Raw genomic sequence first — 20,075 nt, 5'->3', positions numbered from 1 at the left:
AAATTTTGTATATTTTTTTCTTTCAAATAGATCCCAGGCTGAAAAACACAAAAGTGTTCTCTATGAATCCCTCCCACCTCGGTGTGGAATCCCTCAATGAACCTTGTTAGGACCACTCTTATGTCTAGTATTGATTATTAAAATTGGTAAGAGATCCCCTCAAAGGTGTTAACATGTATATACAGGGCCGTATCCAGGATTTTTTTTTTCGGAGAGGGGGGGGGTATACAAAAATAATTAAAAACGCGTAATTTTTTTATATTCATTTCTGTTACGTTTTTTACGAGTCGGACAAATATTTCGGGGGGGAGGGTTCAAACTCCTTCCCCGTGGATACGGCCTTGTGTAGATGACTTGCTGATCCTTGAAGCATGTCATAGAAATATCAAAAGTGACCCCATCAAAATCCTACCCGATTTCTGGACGAAGTTAAGAATTTACATATGAAAGCAAATTCCACCAAGTCAACTATAATGACGATAAACTTCTCAGAATTCTTGAAATCCACTCCTGTTTTCTCAGACCATATCCTACCTGAAACACTAGGGAAACATGTTAAACTCCTCGGTGTCACAAATTTCTAATAATCTTAAGTAGGACATGCACTTTCCAGAGTAGATTCTGAACTTTCCAGACAAAGAATAGTAAAAACTAAAAATTTTAAAGTGGATTAAAATGGCAGATTAACTTTAAAATGGCCAAAAGGTGACAACATTTTCACTGTGAACAACAAAGAAATCTTTACAGGACCGTTAAAGCTGAGAGGAAGTGGGCCATTCCAGAAAACGTTTGGAGATAATATTCTTGTGGCATATATACAACACAGTGGGAAAAAGAAGTCATATGACCTAGGTCATAAGATTACACTCCATATGATTATCCAATTTCGTTCCTATACTAGAGACAACTTCTTCAATTTTTTGCTTCCACTATCTGAATAGTAATTTAAAATTTTATGCATTAAACAAAGTTGAAGAGATACGAAGAAATAAAGTAAAAAGAATAGGCATGTCGAATGCATCAGGATCCACCACAAGCCTTCCCAAAATATTTCGATACGTGTCAAATTGAGTTCCGACTTACGTCGAAAACAGGCAATTTTTTTGTTCTGTCGAATCTGTAGCTGAAAACGGTTCAATTCCAGAAAATCGCAGTTTTGTACTCTTCTGATGAAACTTCTAATCAAACGGTTAGATTCCTAGATGTTTTTACCCTACATAGTGAAACCCTTTTCAATCCAAAAGTCTTAAATTAAGCCTTCCACAGTAGAAAAAGTTGTTTTTTACAAAAACTGTCAAATAATTGGTGCCTTTACCCTCAAGGGGAAATATTACAAGCCAGTTTATTAGAAACCATTTTGAAACCGTTGTATAAACTGCAAAGCAGTAACTTTTATTCATTTTAATTCTCAGCTTCCTTCTTTACTTTAATCAGAAAAACTTTAATTTTTAATTAATTTTTGTTCATTTTAAGGTTTTAAAAAAGCTACATAATAAACCTTACACAAAGATTCTTGGTTCAAGGTCATGAAGCAAAAGAAGTCAAAAGAGTTTTTGCTGAAATAGGGCATCCCATACACTCATATATAGGTTTTAATGAGTTGTTGTTAAAACAGGGCATTATATATACAGAGGTTAAACTAGAGGTTATAATAGCAGGGTTCGGACAGGTTGGTTCGTTTCAAATCATAGGCTCTGTCCTATTTTTATAGGATTTCCCGGGCCCAAATATAGGCCAAATATAGGATTCGGAAGTCCTCGGGATCAGATCTGTGGTAGATGGCGTAGGATGCATGGTCACATAAACTACCAAGTTTCATCCCGATCCCAATCAAGCGTTTTCCATGATTTTAGGTCTCCCCAAATTCCCCCCAATGTCACCAGATCCGGTCGGTGTTTAAAATAAGAGCTTTGAGACACGATATCCTTCTAAATATCAAATTTCATTGAGATCCGATCACCCGTTCATAAGTTAAAAATACCTCATTTTTTTCTAATTTTTCAGAATCAACCCCCCCCACCAAAAAAAAACTACCCCAAAGAGAGCAGATCCGTTCTGGTTATGTCAGTCATGTATATATGACTTGTGCTTATTTTTCCCACCAAGTTTCAGCCCAATCCCTCCAATCTAAGCGTTTACCATGATTTTAGGTCACCCCAAACTCCCCCCCCCAATGTCACCAGATCCAGTCAGGATTTAAAATAAGAGCTTTGAGACACGATATCCTTTTAGATATTAAATTTCATTGAGATCCGATCACCCGTTCGTAAATTAAAAATACCTCATTTTTTCTAATTTTTCATAATCAACCCCCCCCCCTCCCAACTACCCCAAAGAGAGCGGATCCGTTCTTGTTATGTCAATCATGTATCTAGGACTTGTGCTTATTTTTCCCACCAAGTTTCAGGCCAATCCCTCCACTCCAAGTGTTTTCCAAGATTTTAGGTTTCCCCCTCCAAACTCCCCCCAATGTCACCAGATCCGGTCGGGATTTAAAATAACAGCTCTGAGACACGATATCCTTCCAAAAATCAAATTGCATTAAGATCTGATCAACCATTCGTAAATTAAAAATACTTCATTTTTCCATTTTTTCTGAATTAACGGCCCCCCCCCCAGATGGTCAAATCGGGAAAATGACTATTTCTAATTTAATCTGGTCCAGTTACTGGTACGCCTGCCAAGTTTCATCGTCCTAGCTTACCTGGAAGTGCCTAAAGTAGCAAAACCAGGACCGACAGACAAACACACCGACAGAATTTGCGATTGCTATATGTCAATTGGTTAATACCAAGTGCCATAAAAACACTATGCTACAATGAGATTAACCGAACAGACGGACCAAAGGATGATGAGGCGATAAACGATAAAAAGCTTATTCTGACAATCTTCCATGCAGGAGGGCCAACTTTGCACTTATATCAGGGACATCAAACTTACGAATTATCTTACCATTGCTATACCAAGGGGGGAGATAAAGTAAAAATTTACAATATCTGAAATAAAAAGTCCGAATCTGATTAACATCATTTTTCTTTAGAAGGGGATAAAGACCAGATAGATAAAGGACAGATTGATCACAGAATGTAGCATATAGCCTACCCAGTGCACGTCTTTTATACTTCCCTCAATTAGCAACTATCTTAGAATAGCCCATTTGAATAACTGGGCCGTATTCACATCAGCCAGCCAGCGTTCAGCCAGGAAACACATAAGTCGCAAGAACTCCAGTCTCTTTAAGCAGAGACTTCTAGCCTATATACTGATATTCGCTCATTTCGAACAGGCCCAACATGACAAAAAACAAAACATTGGCTACTAAGTCAACACAACAGCATAGCCCAGGCAGAAGCAGCTTACTAAGCCCAACACAAAGCATTAGTTAAGTTCAAAAAGCTCCAAAATTTTTCCATTTTTCTTTAGAAGGGGATAAAGACCAGATAGATAAAGGACAGATTGATCACAGAATGTAGCATATAGCCTACCCAGTGCACGTCTTTTATACTTCCCTCAATTAGCAACTATCTTAGAATAGCCCATTTGAATAACTGGGCCGTATTCACATCAGCCAGCCAGCGTTCAGCCAGGAAACACATAAGTCGCAAGAACTCCAGTCTCTTTAAGCAGAGACTTCTAGCCTATATACTGATATTCGCTCATTTCGGACAGGCCCAACATGACAAAAAACAAAACATTGGCTACTAAGTCAACACAACAGCATAGCCCAGGCAGAAGCAGCTTACTAAGCCCAACACAAAGCATTAGTTAAGTTCAAAAAGCTCAACAGTTGTAATTAATTATCAATCTTCACCAAAAAGACAGAAAATTGCAAATCCTGAGCAATGTTCTTAGTGCTCTTCAGCCGATAATATAGGAATAATAGGATTTTAGCCAAAATATAGGCATTTTATAGGAGTGCATTAAAATATAGGAATTAATTGGAATTTATAGGCGAGTCCGAACACTGTAATAGAGGTTTATACTGAGGATACATACAGAGGTTTTACTTCTCACACCTTTTAAAATTCCCTTCAAAAAATCTCAAATTTTGCTAAGATGAAGTTTTTGTTCTAACTTATTAAAAACATATCAAAAGCAAACACCTGGTTATAGGGTTTTGATCATGTGATTGATCATGAGATTGCACAAGAAAATGCCATTTTTGGTGCCATACTGAACTTTGTGATAGAATTACTGAGATGAACTAATACAGAGCACGTAGATGTGATCAAGGACTCTAAAATGACCCATTATACGTCTCTCTATGATGTTGCAATACGCTGCTACTTCTACTAGTCAGCCTAGTCAGCTCATAATTTATCAAACTTACTAGGGGGTTGGGAGGAAGAGTATACAAAAGGGAAGATTGTAAAATTATTGTTTGACCTTTCTGACCGTAGAAACTATGGTGTTAACTTTTCATGCTTCTTAGCCTATGGACTCTAGATGGCATCATTTTTGTTGTCACATGCCACTATATAATATGGTGCAATATAGCATCATATTTGATGCCATATGATTGCGTTACCTTGAAAAGCTCTCTACGGTGTTGCAACAGCCTGAAAATTCTGTTAGTCAGTAGATGATTTATGAAAAATGTAAACCTGTGGATGTGCAAAAGAAAAACATGACACCCAAGGTGCATCTTGACACTTCGTCATGGTGTTATCAAGTCGAATTTACAAAAAAAGGTCAGATTTTAAAATTAACTTTCAAATAACCCCTTAAACATGTGGTGTCCTGATGCCCTGATAGCACCAAAGAAGAAGAAAAAGAAAAGGAGAGGACAGATCAGTGCTACTCCCTTACAAAAAAGTGACTTTTCGTGTTGTTCTAGGTGCTCTTTCCCATCAACAGGATCAACCGAAATATCATCAGCCCTACTAAAATCTACGCAAACAACACAATACACTATAGGAAGTTTGGATCATCCTAAGATAGAAGCACCAAGATATAACAATATTACAAGAAGAAATGGATACTTTAACCAAGGACCTTCAAAATGTAGAACTCAACTTCAATACATCAAAACCTTGAAATTGGTACTATAAAATGAAATACGTCTCTACTGGATACATATTTTGGAGAAAAAAAGTCCCTGAAAAAGTTTTCAAAGTCATCCTGTCCTGCATTTGAGTTTCTATGCACAACTCAATCATGGTATTTGATTTCAATTATAAAAATTAGACCCGTTATTTCTGTTAATCATATGGGGATATTAGTTACCTCATCTAGTTAATGTCACAAATATTCTACTGTTTATGTGTTTTTATGACTTCGAGCTTTCACACTTAGTCATTTTATATGGATGTTTTACATCGATTTTTTTTGTATTCAATATATTTAAAATGAACTGACAAATTTGAAAGAGATTTGCAATACACCTTTGCGTCAACAACGCAAGTGCCAAAAAAACCCTTTTAGTTTTGAGGTATTCAGAATGACATATTTTTACCAAAAATAACACACTTTTGGATGCTTGGGACCATTCCGCCAGAAAATTCTCCTCGGCATACTTTCATTTGGGAAATAATTGGATTTCTGATCATTCTCAAATCATGTCTGAAATCCCCACCTCTGTCATGTCTGAAATCCAAACCTGCTGAAACTTTCCCGTGTACCATCCCCTTGGTCATCTCAACATGCAAAATTGAGTTGGAAAATGAAAGTAAGACAAATAAAAAGGATTTTGTACAGGAATTGTAAAATCGCCCCTTGGAAATTTACCTCCCCACGGAAACCCATAAAAGCACAAAATACCCCCCCCCCCAAAAAAAAGAGCTAAGAGCTTATATGGCACTTGTGACGAGGTCGGAAGAGCCAAGAGCTCATATGGTACGAGCTCTAGCAAAATTCTAAGAATCAATAGATTGATTTAAAAGGAAAATCAGAGGCTTAATGCCGGTCGGGACTTAAAATAAGAGCTCTGAGTCAAGAGATCCTTCTAAATATCAAAATTCATTAAGATCCAATCACCCACTCGTACGTTAAAAATACCTCAATTTTTCTAATTTTTCCTCTCCCTTCAGCCCCCCAGGTCGTCAAATCGCGGAAAGCGACTTTATCAAGCCAATTTGTGCAGCTCCCTGACACGCCTACCAATTTTCATCGTCCTAGCACGTCCAGAAGCACCAAACTCGCCAAAGCACTGAGCCCCACCACCTAACCCGACCAAAGAGATCAGATCAAGTCCGGTTACGTCAATCACCTATCTATGACATTTATAAGCGTTTTCCAAGATTTTTGGTTTCCCCCTCCAACTCCCCCCAATGTCAAAAGATCTGGTCGGGATTTGAAATAAGAGCTCTGAGAAATAAGTTCCTTCTAAATATGAAATTTCATCCGGTTCTTAAGTTAAAAATACCTCAATTTTTCTGATTTTTCCAAATTAAGAACCCCCAGCTCCCACAAAGAGAACGGATCCGTACCAATTATGTCAATCTCGTATCTATAACTTGTGCTTATTCTTCCCATCAAGTTTCATCCCGATCTCTCCACTCTAAGGATTTTCCAAGATTTCCAGTTTCCAAGATTTCTGTTTCCCCCTCCAACCCCCTATGTCCCCTGATCCGATTCGAATTAAAAATGGAGCATCTGAGACATAAGATTCTTCTATATATCAAGTTTCATTGAGATCCGATCACCCATTCGTAAGATACCTCGATTTTCACGTTTTCCAAGAATTCCGGTTTCCCCCTCCAACTCCCTTCAATGTCACTGGATCTGGTCGAGATTCAAAATGAGAGTTCTAAAGCACAAGATTCTTCCAGATATCAAATTTCATTAAGATCTGATCACCCGTTTGTAAGTTACAAATACCTCATTTTTTCTAATTTTTCCGAATTACTCCCCCCCCCCAACTCCACCAAAGAGAGCGGATCCGATCCGGTTATGTCAGTCACCTATCTTGGACTTGTGATTATTCTTTCCACCAAGTTTCATTCTGATTTCTTCGCTTTGAGCGTTTTCCAAGATCCCCCCCCCCTAATGACACTGGATCCGGTCAGGATTTAAAATAAGAGATCTGAGTTTCGAGGTCCTTCTAAATATGAAAATTCATTAAGATACGATCACTCTTTCGTAAGTCAAACTCCCCCAAAGAGAGCAGATCCGTTCCGGTTATGCCAATCCCGTCCCTAGGACTTGTGCTCATTTTTCCCACCAAGTTTCATCCCGATCCCTCCACTCTAAGCGTTTTCCAAGATTTTAGGTTCCGCCCCCCAACTTCCCCTTCACCAGATCCGGTTGGGATTTAAAATAAGAGCTCTGAGACACGATATTCTTCTAAACATCAAATTTCATTAAGATCGGGTCACTCCTTTGTAAGCTAGAAATGCTTCATTTTTTTTAATTGTTCAGAGTTTACCCTCCTCTCCCAGCTCCCCCAAAGAGAGTGGATCCGTTCCAATTATTTCAATCACGTATCTAGGACTTCTAGGACTCACGTATAAGCCCGCCCCCCAACTCCTCCCAATGTCACCGCATCCGGTCAGGATTTAAAACAAGAGCTCTGGGACACGATATCCTTCCAAACATCAAATTTAATTAAGATCCCATCGCCTGTTCGTAAGTTGAAAATACTTCATTTTTTTCTATTTTTTCCGAATTAACTGACCCCCCACTCCACCCCCCAGATGGTCAAATCGCGAAAACGACTATTTCTAATTTAATCTGGTCCGGTCCCTGATACACCTGCAAAATTTCATTGTCCTAGCTTACCTGGAAGTGCCTAAAGTAGCAAAACTGGGACAGACAGACCAACAAAATTTGCAATCGCTATATGTCACTTGGTTAATACCAAGTGCCATAAAAATATCAGTATACTTCCCAATAACAAATACTATACCCAAATAATGGGCAAATTTTATTACTCACAACCCTTTCCCATGAGCTATGGGAGGTCATGTTACCCCTAAAAGCTCTTAAATATTTTCTCCGGCTCTTAGCTTTTGATGAGTATAAGTAAACTTAATAAATCTTATACATTTGGAAACAGCATAATAAGCGAATTCTTTTGACGTATCTATTGGTATCGAAATTCTGATTTTTACAGGAGTCACTCCTTACCTGGTTCAAACTGCAAAATACTAACTTTCTATGCTGTTAATGAGCAACCCCCTGAACATGAATGAAATTTAAAAGAAATCATACTAATTAATAACAATTTATAAAGGAGCAAAGTTGGGAGATAAGCCTTGGAAAAGGCCACTGCCCATTTTTGTGTTATATTGCATTTGCACCCTATTAATTATTTTTCCTTAGAGAAATCTGAGTTCTCAGTCAAATTGTTTTGCTTTAGTCCTTCATCATTAGATTAGAGATACAGCACTAATAGAAGAGGGAAACATAATTTTAGAATAACACAAAAATTACCTATTAAAATGGTACCAAATCCTGCAAGAACAGCTGTCTTGTGTAAACAGTTCCCCACTTGAATCCAACGTGCTGTTTCATCACCCAACCTATGAGGTTCGATAACAATAACTTCATAGCCGGCTTCAAGTGCATTTTCCAATTCTATTTCAAATTGTTCTCCTGTATTTGAGTCACCATATACTTCTCTCACAAAACCAATTTCCTGTCGATTGACATCACTAAAATGTAATATTGATGTATTATTACATGCTCTGCATCAGAGATTTTTTTTTTATTCAGAATACAGAAAGCAATACGTTTTTCTCATATTTAGGCTGCGACAAAAAAAATTTAATAAAATGCGGGTATCTGATTATTTTAATACAAATTTATTGTTTTTTGTACCCCCAACACTGCTCAAAGCACATGCCAGTTTCAAACAAATCTAGTCACTGGGAGAAATAAGAAAATCCCTACAAAATTCATATAAGGTCCTACCCACCACAAACATTTTGAGGCAAACATCATTTCAAAATGCACAATAGACAATTTTGGGCCTAGGTCAACTTTTTTCCCCTTCAGAATGTTTTTCAACATTATTCCTAGGAGAATGAATAAAATATAAGCCTAACATCACACTTTTAATCCCTAACATTCTGTAGAGGCATGGTCCTAGATGAGTCAGGGGAAGGGGACTTTAAATTGGGGAGGATTCCAGATTTGTTGCACAATTATTAATGGTTTAATATTAGCACCTTTTGTGTACTGACATGTATATCTATAAGACGTTCTTAGAGACAAACTGCTTAAAAACAGTAAAGTAAGATTCTTGTTTTTGGGGGGTGGGGTGGGGGGAGAAGGCATGGGAAGGTGGTAGTGTTAATCCCCCTATTTTAGGATGAAAGCAGGCAAAAAGTGAATTCAAATGATATGAAGCATTAATAGACTATAATTCAATGAAAATCAAGCCAAACTGGCATGGGCTCAATCAGACTGTGAGGTGATTGGCTAAGAATTGGCAGAATGTCTTCTGTTTGAAATATTACCTGGCACACATAACTTAGAATAAACTAGCTCTCTTTTCAAGTTTCAACAAGACCATAGATTATATTTTCCAACACCAAACTGACACAGTTGCCACAGTAAAGATTATTATGTTTGGAAAGTGTTGAATGGAAAATTGAATGGCATTACTCTTTGTTATTGAAGTGTTTAGTTTAGAGACAGGATACATAAAAAGAAACAGGATACATCCAACAACCACAACCAAACAAGATTCTCAGGGAATTTCGAAATGCACTCGGCTCTCCCTTAGGTCACCTCTTTCAGTTGTCTCTCCAAAAGGGGCAACTACCTTCTGATTCAAAAATATCATACATCACTCCAATCTACAAAACAAGACCTAAAGACTGCACTAAAAATAACCATCCCATCAACATAACTTCTGCTGCTGTCAATGTTTCTGAAGAAAACTTTAATGCAGCATCTTCAAGCTAAGAACATCCTCACTCCTTCTCATCATCGCTTCAGATGTGGAAGATCCATTGATACTAACCTTCTACATACATATGCCTACGTCAGAGGAATACCTGACAAAAATTTCCCTGTTTACACGACGCAAAAGTTGTTGATGACGATTACCATAAGTATAATATCACTGAGCTATAGCTACTTGATCTTTCTTTAGCTACTGATCTTTCTGTTATGCAATGGATGCAGGACTTTCTATCAGATAGAGCTCAAGCTAAAAAATTACTTATTAAGAAAATATACAAAAATCCAATGGTGAAAAGATCTAATTTGTAGGAGGTATAATAGATATAGCTATTAAAGTGGTAATTAACTGTCCAACTAGGGTAAGATACCCTGTGGTTGGAATGCAAATCACCACTTCAAAAGTTACATCAATGCAAAATCTGCATTATAACATCTAGAAAGTGAGTTGTTTCACCATTGAATTTGTCAATATTTTCTTAAAAAGCAATGTGAATAGGTTGAATACTTTAACCATATACAATACCAACAACTCAAACTACAGTAATAGTTAATAGTAGAGACTAATCACAGACATGCAACTGTCAAATTTCAGCAGCTTATGATTCTAGTGTTTCATGCAAACTTCAGTTAAACCAGATACCTCTAGCTAGCCTTTATAATGCCACAGCACTTCCTTATACACTTTACACTACTACCTTTGGAAACTGATCAGCATAAAAACATATCCCTGTTTTTCTAATTACCTTAAATTACAGCTAGGAGCAATCTAAGGACTTTTCCTAAATAAATACTATATAACTACTCTGCTAAATAACTACTCTGCCTGCCTCTATGGTACAGCAAATCACAAGTTGTTACTAAATTCAAAGTAGCAGACCCTGAAATCTTAGTTTCTAGAAGAATTACTAAGCATAATCATGAGGTTGGACTTTTTTTTTACAGGTGAGCAGGTGTGCATACTAAAGCAGGGATTTTGTTTTGTTTTTTTATTATTTATGCAACTATTTAATTAAAAAAAAGTTTAAGTGACATGTATTTATTGCTTTTTTTTATTGCAGTCTCTTTTTTTTGTATGAATTAGTTGATGATGTATGTGTGAATTTGCTTTTTCTTCACTTGATTTTTATGCTTTGTTTGGATTTGTCATGTTTGTTTTTTTCTTTTCCATCTATGCTCTGTCCTTGCTAAGTTTTAGCTGACACTACTACTACTAACAACTCACCACAGTGCCAAGCTGACTGAGGCCAACACAGCTATGCATATTCCTCCTCCATCCCAATCTATTCAAAACTCTTTATACCCTTCCAGGAAATTCCCATTTCCCTTAAATCTTCTACTTTCTGTTTATCCCTTGATGGTCACTTACTGAAATGTTTACCAATAGTTTGTCCTTTGTCAATGGAATCATATTGAAGGATGAGGGGATTGTTATCCTTTTGGAGATACAGGCAGAATCCTAAAGCAGCTCTATGTCTTGCACCTGGATATGGAAAAAACCGAACAATGTGCCAGAGTCATTGTCTATAGGCCTAGAATGAATAACAACATTGAAAATCTCATCATCAACTGTCCACAATGCCAGAGGTACAACTCTAAAATTCCTGTCTTACTATGGCAACAAACAGTTTTAGAAATCTTTAACTGGTACGAAGATAGATACTTCACAAAAGTCAACTACAATAGCCACTTTTTTGAAGTTGACAAGCCAAGAAATATGACATCCAAGGAAGTCATTAGCAAGTTAAAATCACACTTAATAAGATATAGAATTCTTTACACCAGTATTTGTGATAATGGAACTTGCTATTCATTCTCTGAACTTGAATATTTTACAAAAGACAGGGGCATAGTCCATACAAACATCTAGTTGTAGGTGCTGCTGGTCTAAGAGACTGGAAGAAAAAGCTGTCTAAACATGCAAGGATATCATCACCAAGGCAATAAAAAGTAGAGATGATCTACACTTGGGGATCTTTAACTATAGGAATACATATATAGATTCGTTAATTTCAGCTGTATAGCTACTAACAGGTTGCTGATTGTGGTCTATAATCTACAGGAAAATATGTAAAAAAAAAACAACATGATACTCACTAGCAAATTTTCTCTTACTAGCAGGATTCTCTTAGTCATTCTAGTTAGCAAAAGGATCTTGAACAATTTATAGAGAAATAAAATACACATTTTTGATGCTTTATCTGCAGAACTAGAGCTTTAAAAACATGTTACCAATTGCTCCATTGCCAGAAATAACCAAGCTCCTTCTTTCATGGAAGAGACCCTATTTACCATACCACCCTAACAATACCTTCTTAGAAATCAGGCTCCTTCAAAATTTTTAGCATCCCATGGACACCTAAAAAAAATGTTCTTACTGAGGTCTTATCCACCAGACCATGGACTGGATGGTTGTTCATGCAACTAAAGAAATTGGACCTTTAATACAGTTGCTTAGGCTTAGAGGAAAAATCATGCAGCAGTGTAAATAATATGGATTATTTTATGTAGGATATAGTGTGAGCCCATAGCCCTTATGATTGTGGCTAAGCATTGCATAGTTGAAAAAAACTGTTGTTAAAAAATTTGGTAGCCTTAAATTGTGGAGAAGTAATCATAGTATCTTCTCTGTATATAATAGGCCTAGGAAAATATAGAATTTCTCCTTGATTAGAATACATAGTAGCTTACTGTTATTTTATGCCAGTAGTAGCCTAGTGTATGTTGATAGTGCTAAAGATGAATAGGGCTAGAACCCAGGAATTAGGGCTGATGAGAAGGAAAAATGTTAAAAAAAAAAAAACAGTTCTCAAGCCTACTTCTCAATATGCAAAATAATTCAAGTTAATACGTTTTGACTGCAATTCTGTCATACTTTATACCCAGCCCCAATAAAGGTGGAGATCTTTCTATATACTGAAAAATTAGGTGAACACAAACTCAATGCCTTTTTATGTACTTTCTGATTATAATCATCACTTTAATCAGAAATTCATTTTTAAGCCCTCTATGGACCCTTAATGATAATACATATTTTTCTAATTTTTGGGCATGAAAAAGAGTTAAACATTTGTTTTAAAAACATACTATTAGATTAAAAATCTATTTTTTTTATGTTAAATAGCCTAATCCCTGGACATGTTTATTCACAATCCAATTAACAAAAATATTTTGGTAAAATTCTAGTTCATGGACTTCTTGCTATCTCAGAAAGGGTTTAAGTTAGGAAAATGAAGTGTTCATGGATGGGTCCACAGGCTAACGTATGTCCCAGGAAGGTATTTTAAAGTACCCACCTCCACTCCTTCTCCCTCTAGATAGCCCTGAAATTTGCCTACATGACAGGTCTATTACCTATTGAAATTTTGACAAAACAACATTTTACCTTAATTTTCAGTTACTAGTTGCTTTTTCTCTGCCTTTAGTTCTGAAAATGCTATTCCTGTTATTTGAGTAGAATTTTGAGCAATATTAATGCTTTTTTTTTTTAATTTAGGAAATGTATTTATATATCTTTAAAACCTTATAAAATGGAATTGAGCAAAGTTATGAAGCTGAAAACAATTTTGTTGTACTTCAATTAAGCAGAAGATCTATTTTGTAAGGTTTCACTTTTATAACACACATATTTTTAAAGGTCATCAAAGGTCAGGGCCCTTTAGAGGGAGAAGGAGTGGAGGTAGTTGCTTCAAAATGCCTTCCTGGGACATACTTCAGTCTGTATATTCATCCCTGAAAGTTTCATTTTCCTAACCTCAACCCTTTCTGAGATAGCAAGAAGTCAATTAACTAGAATTTTACCAAATATTCTTCACATTTAGTCTCTGCTTTTATTTTTAGAGTTGTTTTTGTAATAGATACAGTTTGAAACAGAACAAGCAGCCTAAAGAAATCAAAGAGGGCATGACATGGCAAAATTGATCTTGATTTTTTTTTAAACTAAACCATAAAAAAGCCATATCCATGAATTATATAACTTTAAAAAAATGGATTTGTAGCTTAATCAAGTAGCCTAGTAAGTTTGAAACCAGCATTTAACCCTTTTTATAGCCAAAAATAGCCTATAAAAATGTATCATCTTCAAGAGTCTATAAAGGGCTTAATATTGAATTTCCAAGTATAACAATGATTAATCTCAGAAAGAACATAATACATGCATCAATGGTATGTTCAACTAACTCATAGGTCAGTATAGGAAAGATTTCTACATTTATCCCCCCCATCACCATTAAAGTGTAAATATATAGCTCAAATTTATATATTGCCCATGTGTTTCTTGATTTTGTCAGTGTTTATTCAATTTATATGTAGGCCTAAATAGGTGAAAACTAGAGTAATTCAAGGCAAAATACAGGAAAAATATATATTTTGGGCCGTATTTTCAAAATTTAGGGCAGGGGGTAAATTATAGTGGAATCACGATCAGAATAAATTACCTAACCACAACTTTTCTCCATATAGCCTAGCTTATGAACTGTTTTCTTGACATGTTTCCTCTCAAGAGCCCCGAATTTAGGCTCACATTTCATTATATTATAGATATTGAACCAAATATTCGTTGTAAGCATAAAAAAAATGTCGAAATTTCTAACTAGACAGTTAAAAAACATAGATTTTGCACTTACAAATCATCTTCCATTTTTGAATTTTTTCATAACTTTGCAAAAATGTCAGTTATAAAATACTCCAGGTTCAAACACCCGAAACTTTGGGTACCTAAGACTGTGTGACTTGTGCGTTCTGGCCCGCTTTCGACTCTGGACGGACGGTGTTATCATTTAAATCAATTAGTATTTTAGTTTATTCAATCTTAGAAGTCCTAAAAATAACCAATAAAGTAAGACAGGCTTGAGAATACAAAACACTGCTTTATATGACAAAAGGATTATTGAGATAAATAAATAAAAAAAGTACTGAACATCACAGAAGTAGAATATATTGCATATGTGGTCTAAACAAAAAGTATAATAAGTAGTAAATCAAGTCAAATTTCTTCATCATGTCTGGACAGTCAGGTCAATTCAGACCAGTAAGCTATCCGAACAAAAATAAAAAGGCATTAAAAAGCACTACTAATAGCCATGTCTGATACGTTGACGACTCACTTAACTACCGGAACCATTGAAAGAAAAGAAATTCCATTAAATATTTTCGACTTTTTATTTTTCCTTTTTGATTTTCAAAGTCATACTGAGTTGTCTGACCCTTTGGGAATGTCTTTAGAATGTACGAAGCTAATGTAACCATTTTATTCTAAAATGGCAAGCCAAAATGTGAGGAATCTAGGAACTGAGGCGTTGGTTAATTTACTTTTTTCCATTTAGATTTCGGCATTATTTCTATTTCTTTGTTTGCATCTTCACTGTTAAACATTTTTCCCGTAAGTTTGTCACAGACCAGCTTTTGAATTTTCAATTTTTCTGGCGATCACCATCTGCTCACTGCAACATAAGCCGAATATTTTGCAGCAAGTTCTTTACTCTGAAAGACAAATGTTTAATCAACTGTATGTACTGAATATGCCTAACAGCAATTTAGTGGAATCTTTTTTCTCTCAAGCCATTGTTCCCAACGTCTTTTTGACCGCTTGGTACCATGGGCGTACGCAGCATTTTGTCCAAGGGGTGGGGGTAGTCGATTATGTGATAGAAGGGGGCTTATAAATGCTTTCCGTGGTCCTTTGAGTGTAGGTCCTTAGAAACTTGTCATTTTATATTTTGCTCAAGCTCAGCCTTTAACATTTTCCATGTTCTAGTTTTTCGGTAATACTTTAATATAATAAACCAACTACCCTAGTTGCAATTCTTAGAAAACGTAAGCACTTTTAAAGTGATTCAACACAAATACCATTACGGTTAGATAACAGCTTCTTGATCTAAGAATTGAATCCAAAAGTTTGAAGCTGGACAATATTAAATACCAAAATTGGTATAGGCAGTCCATGATTGGCACGGCCCCGTTTAGTCAAAGCAAATAATCTCAACATAAAAACCTATGGGGACTTTTGGTGGATTATAAAAGCTCTCACAGATGTCGGTATATATTTTTTTGATGTTTGTCCTTCATTAATACTTCTACCAAAAATATAAGATTGGATCAAGTTTTATGATAATTAAATATGGAATTATATTCAATTTTGTCTGAAGGCCTACACCTAATTACGAATACTAGAAAATCCATCAGCTCACGTCGTATGTTCGTATTATTTGCATGTCTTTTGGCAGCTTCTGAGACGTGCCATTTTCACTGGTTTGCTTTTAGCATTTTTGCGTTCCGCAGGATGGGAGGTTCTACTTTCGGCCAAACTACCGTTAAGAACTAAATTCTTAAGAGAAAAGAAAATGGGATCTAGAAGAAAGGAAAACAACAGTTTTTTCTGTCTCAGTCAACAAAAAGTCAGTCAGATTCTTTGCAAGTGCCATGGACGTCCTCAGAGGAGCACCAGAGAAGGTGAATCTTCCTCTGTAAAGTCAGGACCTAAGTAAACATTTAAAGAGGATCAAGAAAAAGGAGTACAAACTTACTTGAAAACGAGAGCTGATCTGCATTTTGACTGTACTCCCCTAAAGCACATAAACTTGCATACACTTATGCTATGGAGCATAAAAGAACCGGATAACTTGAAATGCAAAGGTATTGGAGACAGTGGAGGAATTGCAGGTAAAGATTGATACCGTGGTCTTGTGGATCATCTTAAAACTTTATCAGTAAGAACGCCAGTAGGCACCAACTGTGTTCAATCGTCACACTGTGGGAGTTTTCCTTGACAACCTGGAGAGAGGCATTGATAAACAAATCTTCAGACCACAAGACATATGGAATGTTGACAAATTGGGTGTGAAAAACATCCACAAAGCCTTGTAAAATCATTGCACAGCGAGGCTAGAAGTAATAAGGGAAGGTCAGGTCAGCAGAAAGAGGTCAACTGACCATAATTAGTGCTGGTGTTAATGCATTGGGAATTCACAGTCCCTCCTTCACCTATTCCCTCCAGAAATTAGTACCAGGTAATGGAACTTTTTACTCAAGGGAACTTTTTCAGAAACCATCAGGATCGGCAAAGAAAATACTCCTAGCTAGATAACTACTTCCCTTTTGTTGATTTACTTTGCAGCGTTTTATCAATCAAGTCAAACCCTCCAAACGGTCACAAGTGCCTCTGAAAATAGACAACCAGATCAGCCGATATACCATTGAATTGATTTGATCCACAAAAAGTAGTGGCATTGTACATTTAACTGTCCCTCCATCACTACTTGCAAACTAGAGCCTTTAGACATGACAGTTATGGGACATTTTAAGAGCTACTACAATCACAATGCACCAAGTCTTATAACTAACTATAAATTTAAAGCTATATCAGTGCACAACATTGCTGAGATGCTGGGAAAATTATATCCATAGGCTTTCACTCCCGAAAATATATTCAGTGGATTCAGAGTCAAAGATGTCTTTGCAAACAGAGATGTCTTCAAGCATTTTGAGCTCCTCTCATCATATATCTCAGACAGAATACCTACTACATCTACTGAAGTACTTACCAGAGAAGGTTTTATGTTCATTGCAAGTCCCGTGTGACATCTAGACTCCTTCTTAACATAGACCCCGAAGCGGATGCAGCATGGGTTCTGTCTTTAAATGAGAAGCACACGTCAGCATATGATTCATTAAAAGAGATTGTCCGTGTAAAACCCTTTCCAGAAGGCTCAAAACAAAAATCTACATGAAATAAAATACGAAAAAGTCAAAAACACTCAATGACACCCCTGTGAAAGAACACATTACTTCTGGTATAAAAGCTGTATATGCCAAGAGATCCATAGTCCTGTAAAAGAAGAAAGTCTGAAAAATGAAAAGCCTAAAAAGCGAAAGATTTGTTTCTCGTAACAAGAGTTGCAGTTGAAGTGATGATTCGAGCGTGGATGAGCCTGTATACAACAACTCTTTAGACTCTAGTATGGCCGTTGAAGACTAACCCCCTACCAGCAATTTACAATATATCAATAAAAAAGTCAAGCCTGGTGGTTACACTCTGGTTGAGCTGAAGAGCAAGAAAGAGAATCTTATTCACTATATTATCATTACAAAAAATTAGCAACTGAAGAACTGAAGGTCCACTTTCTGAGGAACACTGGAGTAAGAGACTTTATCCGAACTGTTGAGACGGATAACGTCTTAAAGACAGGAGTTAAAACGAAACTGTAGCCACTGATAGGTGGAAAATCAGGATTAGCGGAGTGGCTTACTTTTGGTGTTGATCCCTCAATTTATAACTTTCAATTAATACTCTTTTGTTTCTTTTAAACCTTACTGGAATTGATTTCGTAGTTTCTTATACTGACCATTTTCAATATTCTTTTATAGTTTTGTAGATGAAAAAGATGTTTTAATGTTTCCCTGGCTACTTTTCTGTTTGTTTTGTCAGGTGGCCGAACGTAAGCCAGACATGGCCAAACCAGCACTGGTGTGCCCTGGGTTTGGCACTTTTGACTACTTGGATAGAGAGGGATCCAGGTGTAAAAGTGATGCATTATTTCTAATTATCTTTTCCAATGATGGTATTTAATTAGTTACCTTTCCTTGGGCATACTCATCAACTTCTTATAACTTGAATCAATTCCTGGAGAATTAAAAAACACAAAACTTGCCAATCGTGGGCCAGGCCCCTATCTATACATTGGACAAAAAATCAATACTGAAAATCGAAACGTAAATATCGATATTGGAAACGATATTTTGAAATTTCCGTTTATTTCCAACTTTTTCAACTGTCAACCAGTGAACATCCAGCAGAAAAATGGGTGCAATAGGGTGGTTTATCTCAGGCATATTCAAGGGGCACACAATATTTGTTGATACCATGATTTTTAATGGTCAGTTATTTGGAAAGCTAAAAATTTAATGTATATTTTAGGAAGTTTGATGAAGCACTTCTCAGCTTAAATGCTACATAGGTAGCTGACAATTTAAGATGGAAAGAGAAGGTTTCTAACAATGATAAAGAAAGGTGAAGGTAGGCAGGCCTGTTGAGGGGAGCTAATCGGAATGATTTATTAGAGGTGAATTCAAGGGGGACATAATACATGCTGAAACTAGGAATTTAAGCCCCAAAGTTATTTGGAAATCCAAAAATTTATTTTTTATTTCATAAGAACTTAACGTTTTACGCATGATTGAGTACTCAAAAAGTAAACAGATTTCGAGGGGGCTCCTGTTCAATGATGGTGGGAGTGGCACGAGGGTTGATCCTCAAAATAAAGCAATAGGTTTTTTTTTGGCTTAATAGCTGAGATATTCGGGAGCTTATATATATATATATATATATATATATATATATATATATATATATATATGTATATATATATGTATATGTATATATATGCTATATATATATATATTTATATATATATATATATATATATATATATATATATATATATATATATATATATATATATATATATATATATATATATATATATATATATATATATATATATATATATGTTTCTACGGGTTAAAATTGTAACTGTTTTAAAAGGAAAATTTTCAGGCTCACCTATTGACATTATCACCACCGCCATATATAGCGACCAACATTGGTGGCATGGAGACAATTATTCTATTGACACCACCAGCATTTTACGATAATTTCCTGTGTCAATATGGCCACGGAGGAAAGTGAAAGGGAGGTTGTAAATTTATATAGTGTCTTGGGGAATCTGGATAGTATAGCTCCCCAAAATTTCAATCTTGATGCTTTTGTCGTGAATTTCAGCCTTAACCTAAAATTTTTAGACTACGTACTTGGGGAATTTCCAGCCAGTGAGGATGAAAGGCTACTAGAAGATCAGGGGATGAGGACAAATTGGTAGCGGTTCATCCCCTCCATGGTCTGAATTCATCTTTTGTGATTTTGCCTTGCAAAATGCTTGTGTCTTTAGGGCTCAGTTTGGGGATCAATTTAATAACTTACTGCTGGTGGTATTATGACGAATCCTACAGACATATTGCACTCATATGCAACCAGGATTCGATCCCTTCTTGAACTACAGATTCAAGTCGGGTGTGTTGTATCCACATTGTATGCAAACCGAAATGCAGACACTTCACCCAGATTTACTTAATTTTGGGATTGCTGTTTTGAAATTGGTTAATAGTATCATAACTAAGGTAGATAAAATAATGAAAAAGGGAGTGGGTTTGTGGTTTTACTAATTGAAAGT

The 20,075-nt window shown here is 36.1% G+C and overlaps 1 protein-coding gene across 2 annotated transcripts in view; it reads right to left on the bottom strand.

Moving 5' to 3' along the window:
* The window catches only part of LOC136025951 (transmembrane protein 11, mitochondrial-like), a 47,411-nt gene that overhangs the window by 18,095 nt on the left and 9,241 nt on the right, over positions 1-20,075 (bottom strand). The window contains exons 1-2 of one of the 2 annotated variants that reach the window (XM_065702055.1): positions 14,475-14,576; positions 8,374-8,594 (exon numbers count right to left, since the gene is read on the bottom strand). In XM_065702055.1, the coding sequence (XP_065558127.1) occupies positions 8,374-8,594; positions 14,475-14,488 (235 nt within the window). In that variant the 5' untranslated portion in view covers positions 14,489-14,576. Of the gene's footprint in view, positions 1-8,373; positions 8,595-14,474; positions 14,577-20,075 lie in introns of those variants that run through there. The other variant, XM_065702054.1, reaches the window with a different exon arrangement.

Source organism: Artemia franciscana, chromosome 4 (assembly GCF_032884065.1).
Source record: "Artemia franciscana chromosome 4, ASM3288406v1, whole genome shotgun sequence".
NCBI classification, from domain to species: domain Eukaryota; kingdom Metazoa; phylum Arthropoda; class Branchiopoda; order Anostraca; family Artemiidae; genus Artemia; species Artemia franciscana.
The sequence above is the reverse complement of the archived record's forward strand: the minus strand, read 5'-3'. Positions and strand labels throughout refer to the sequence as shown.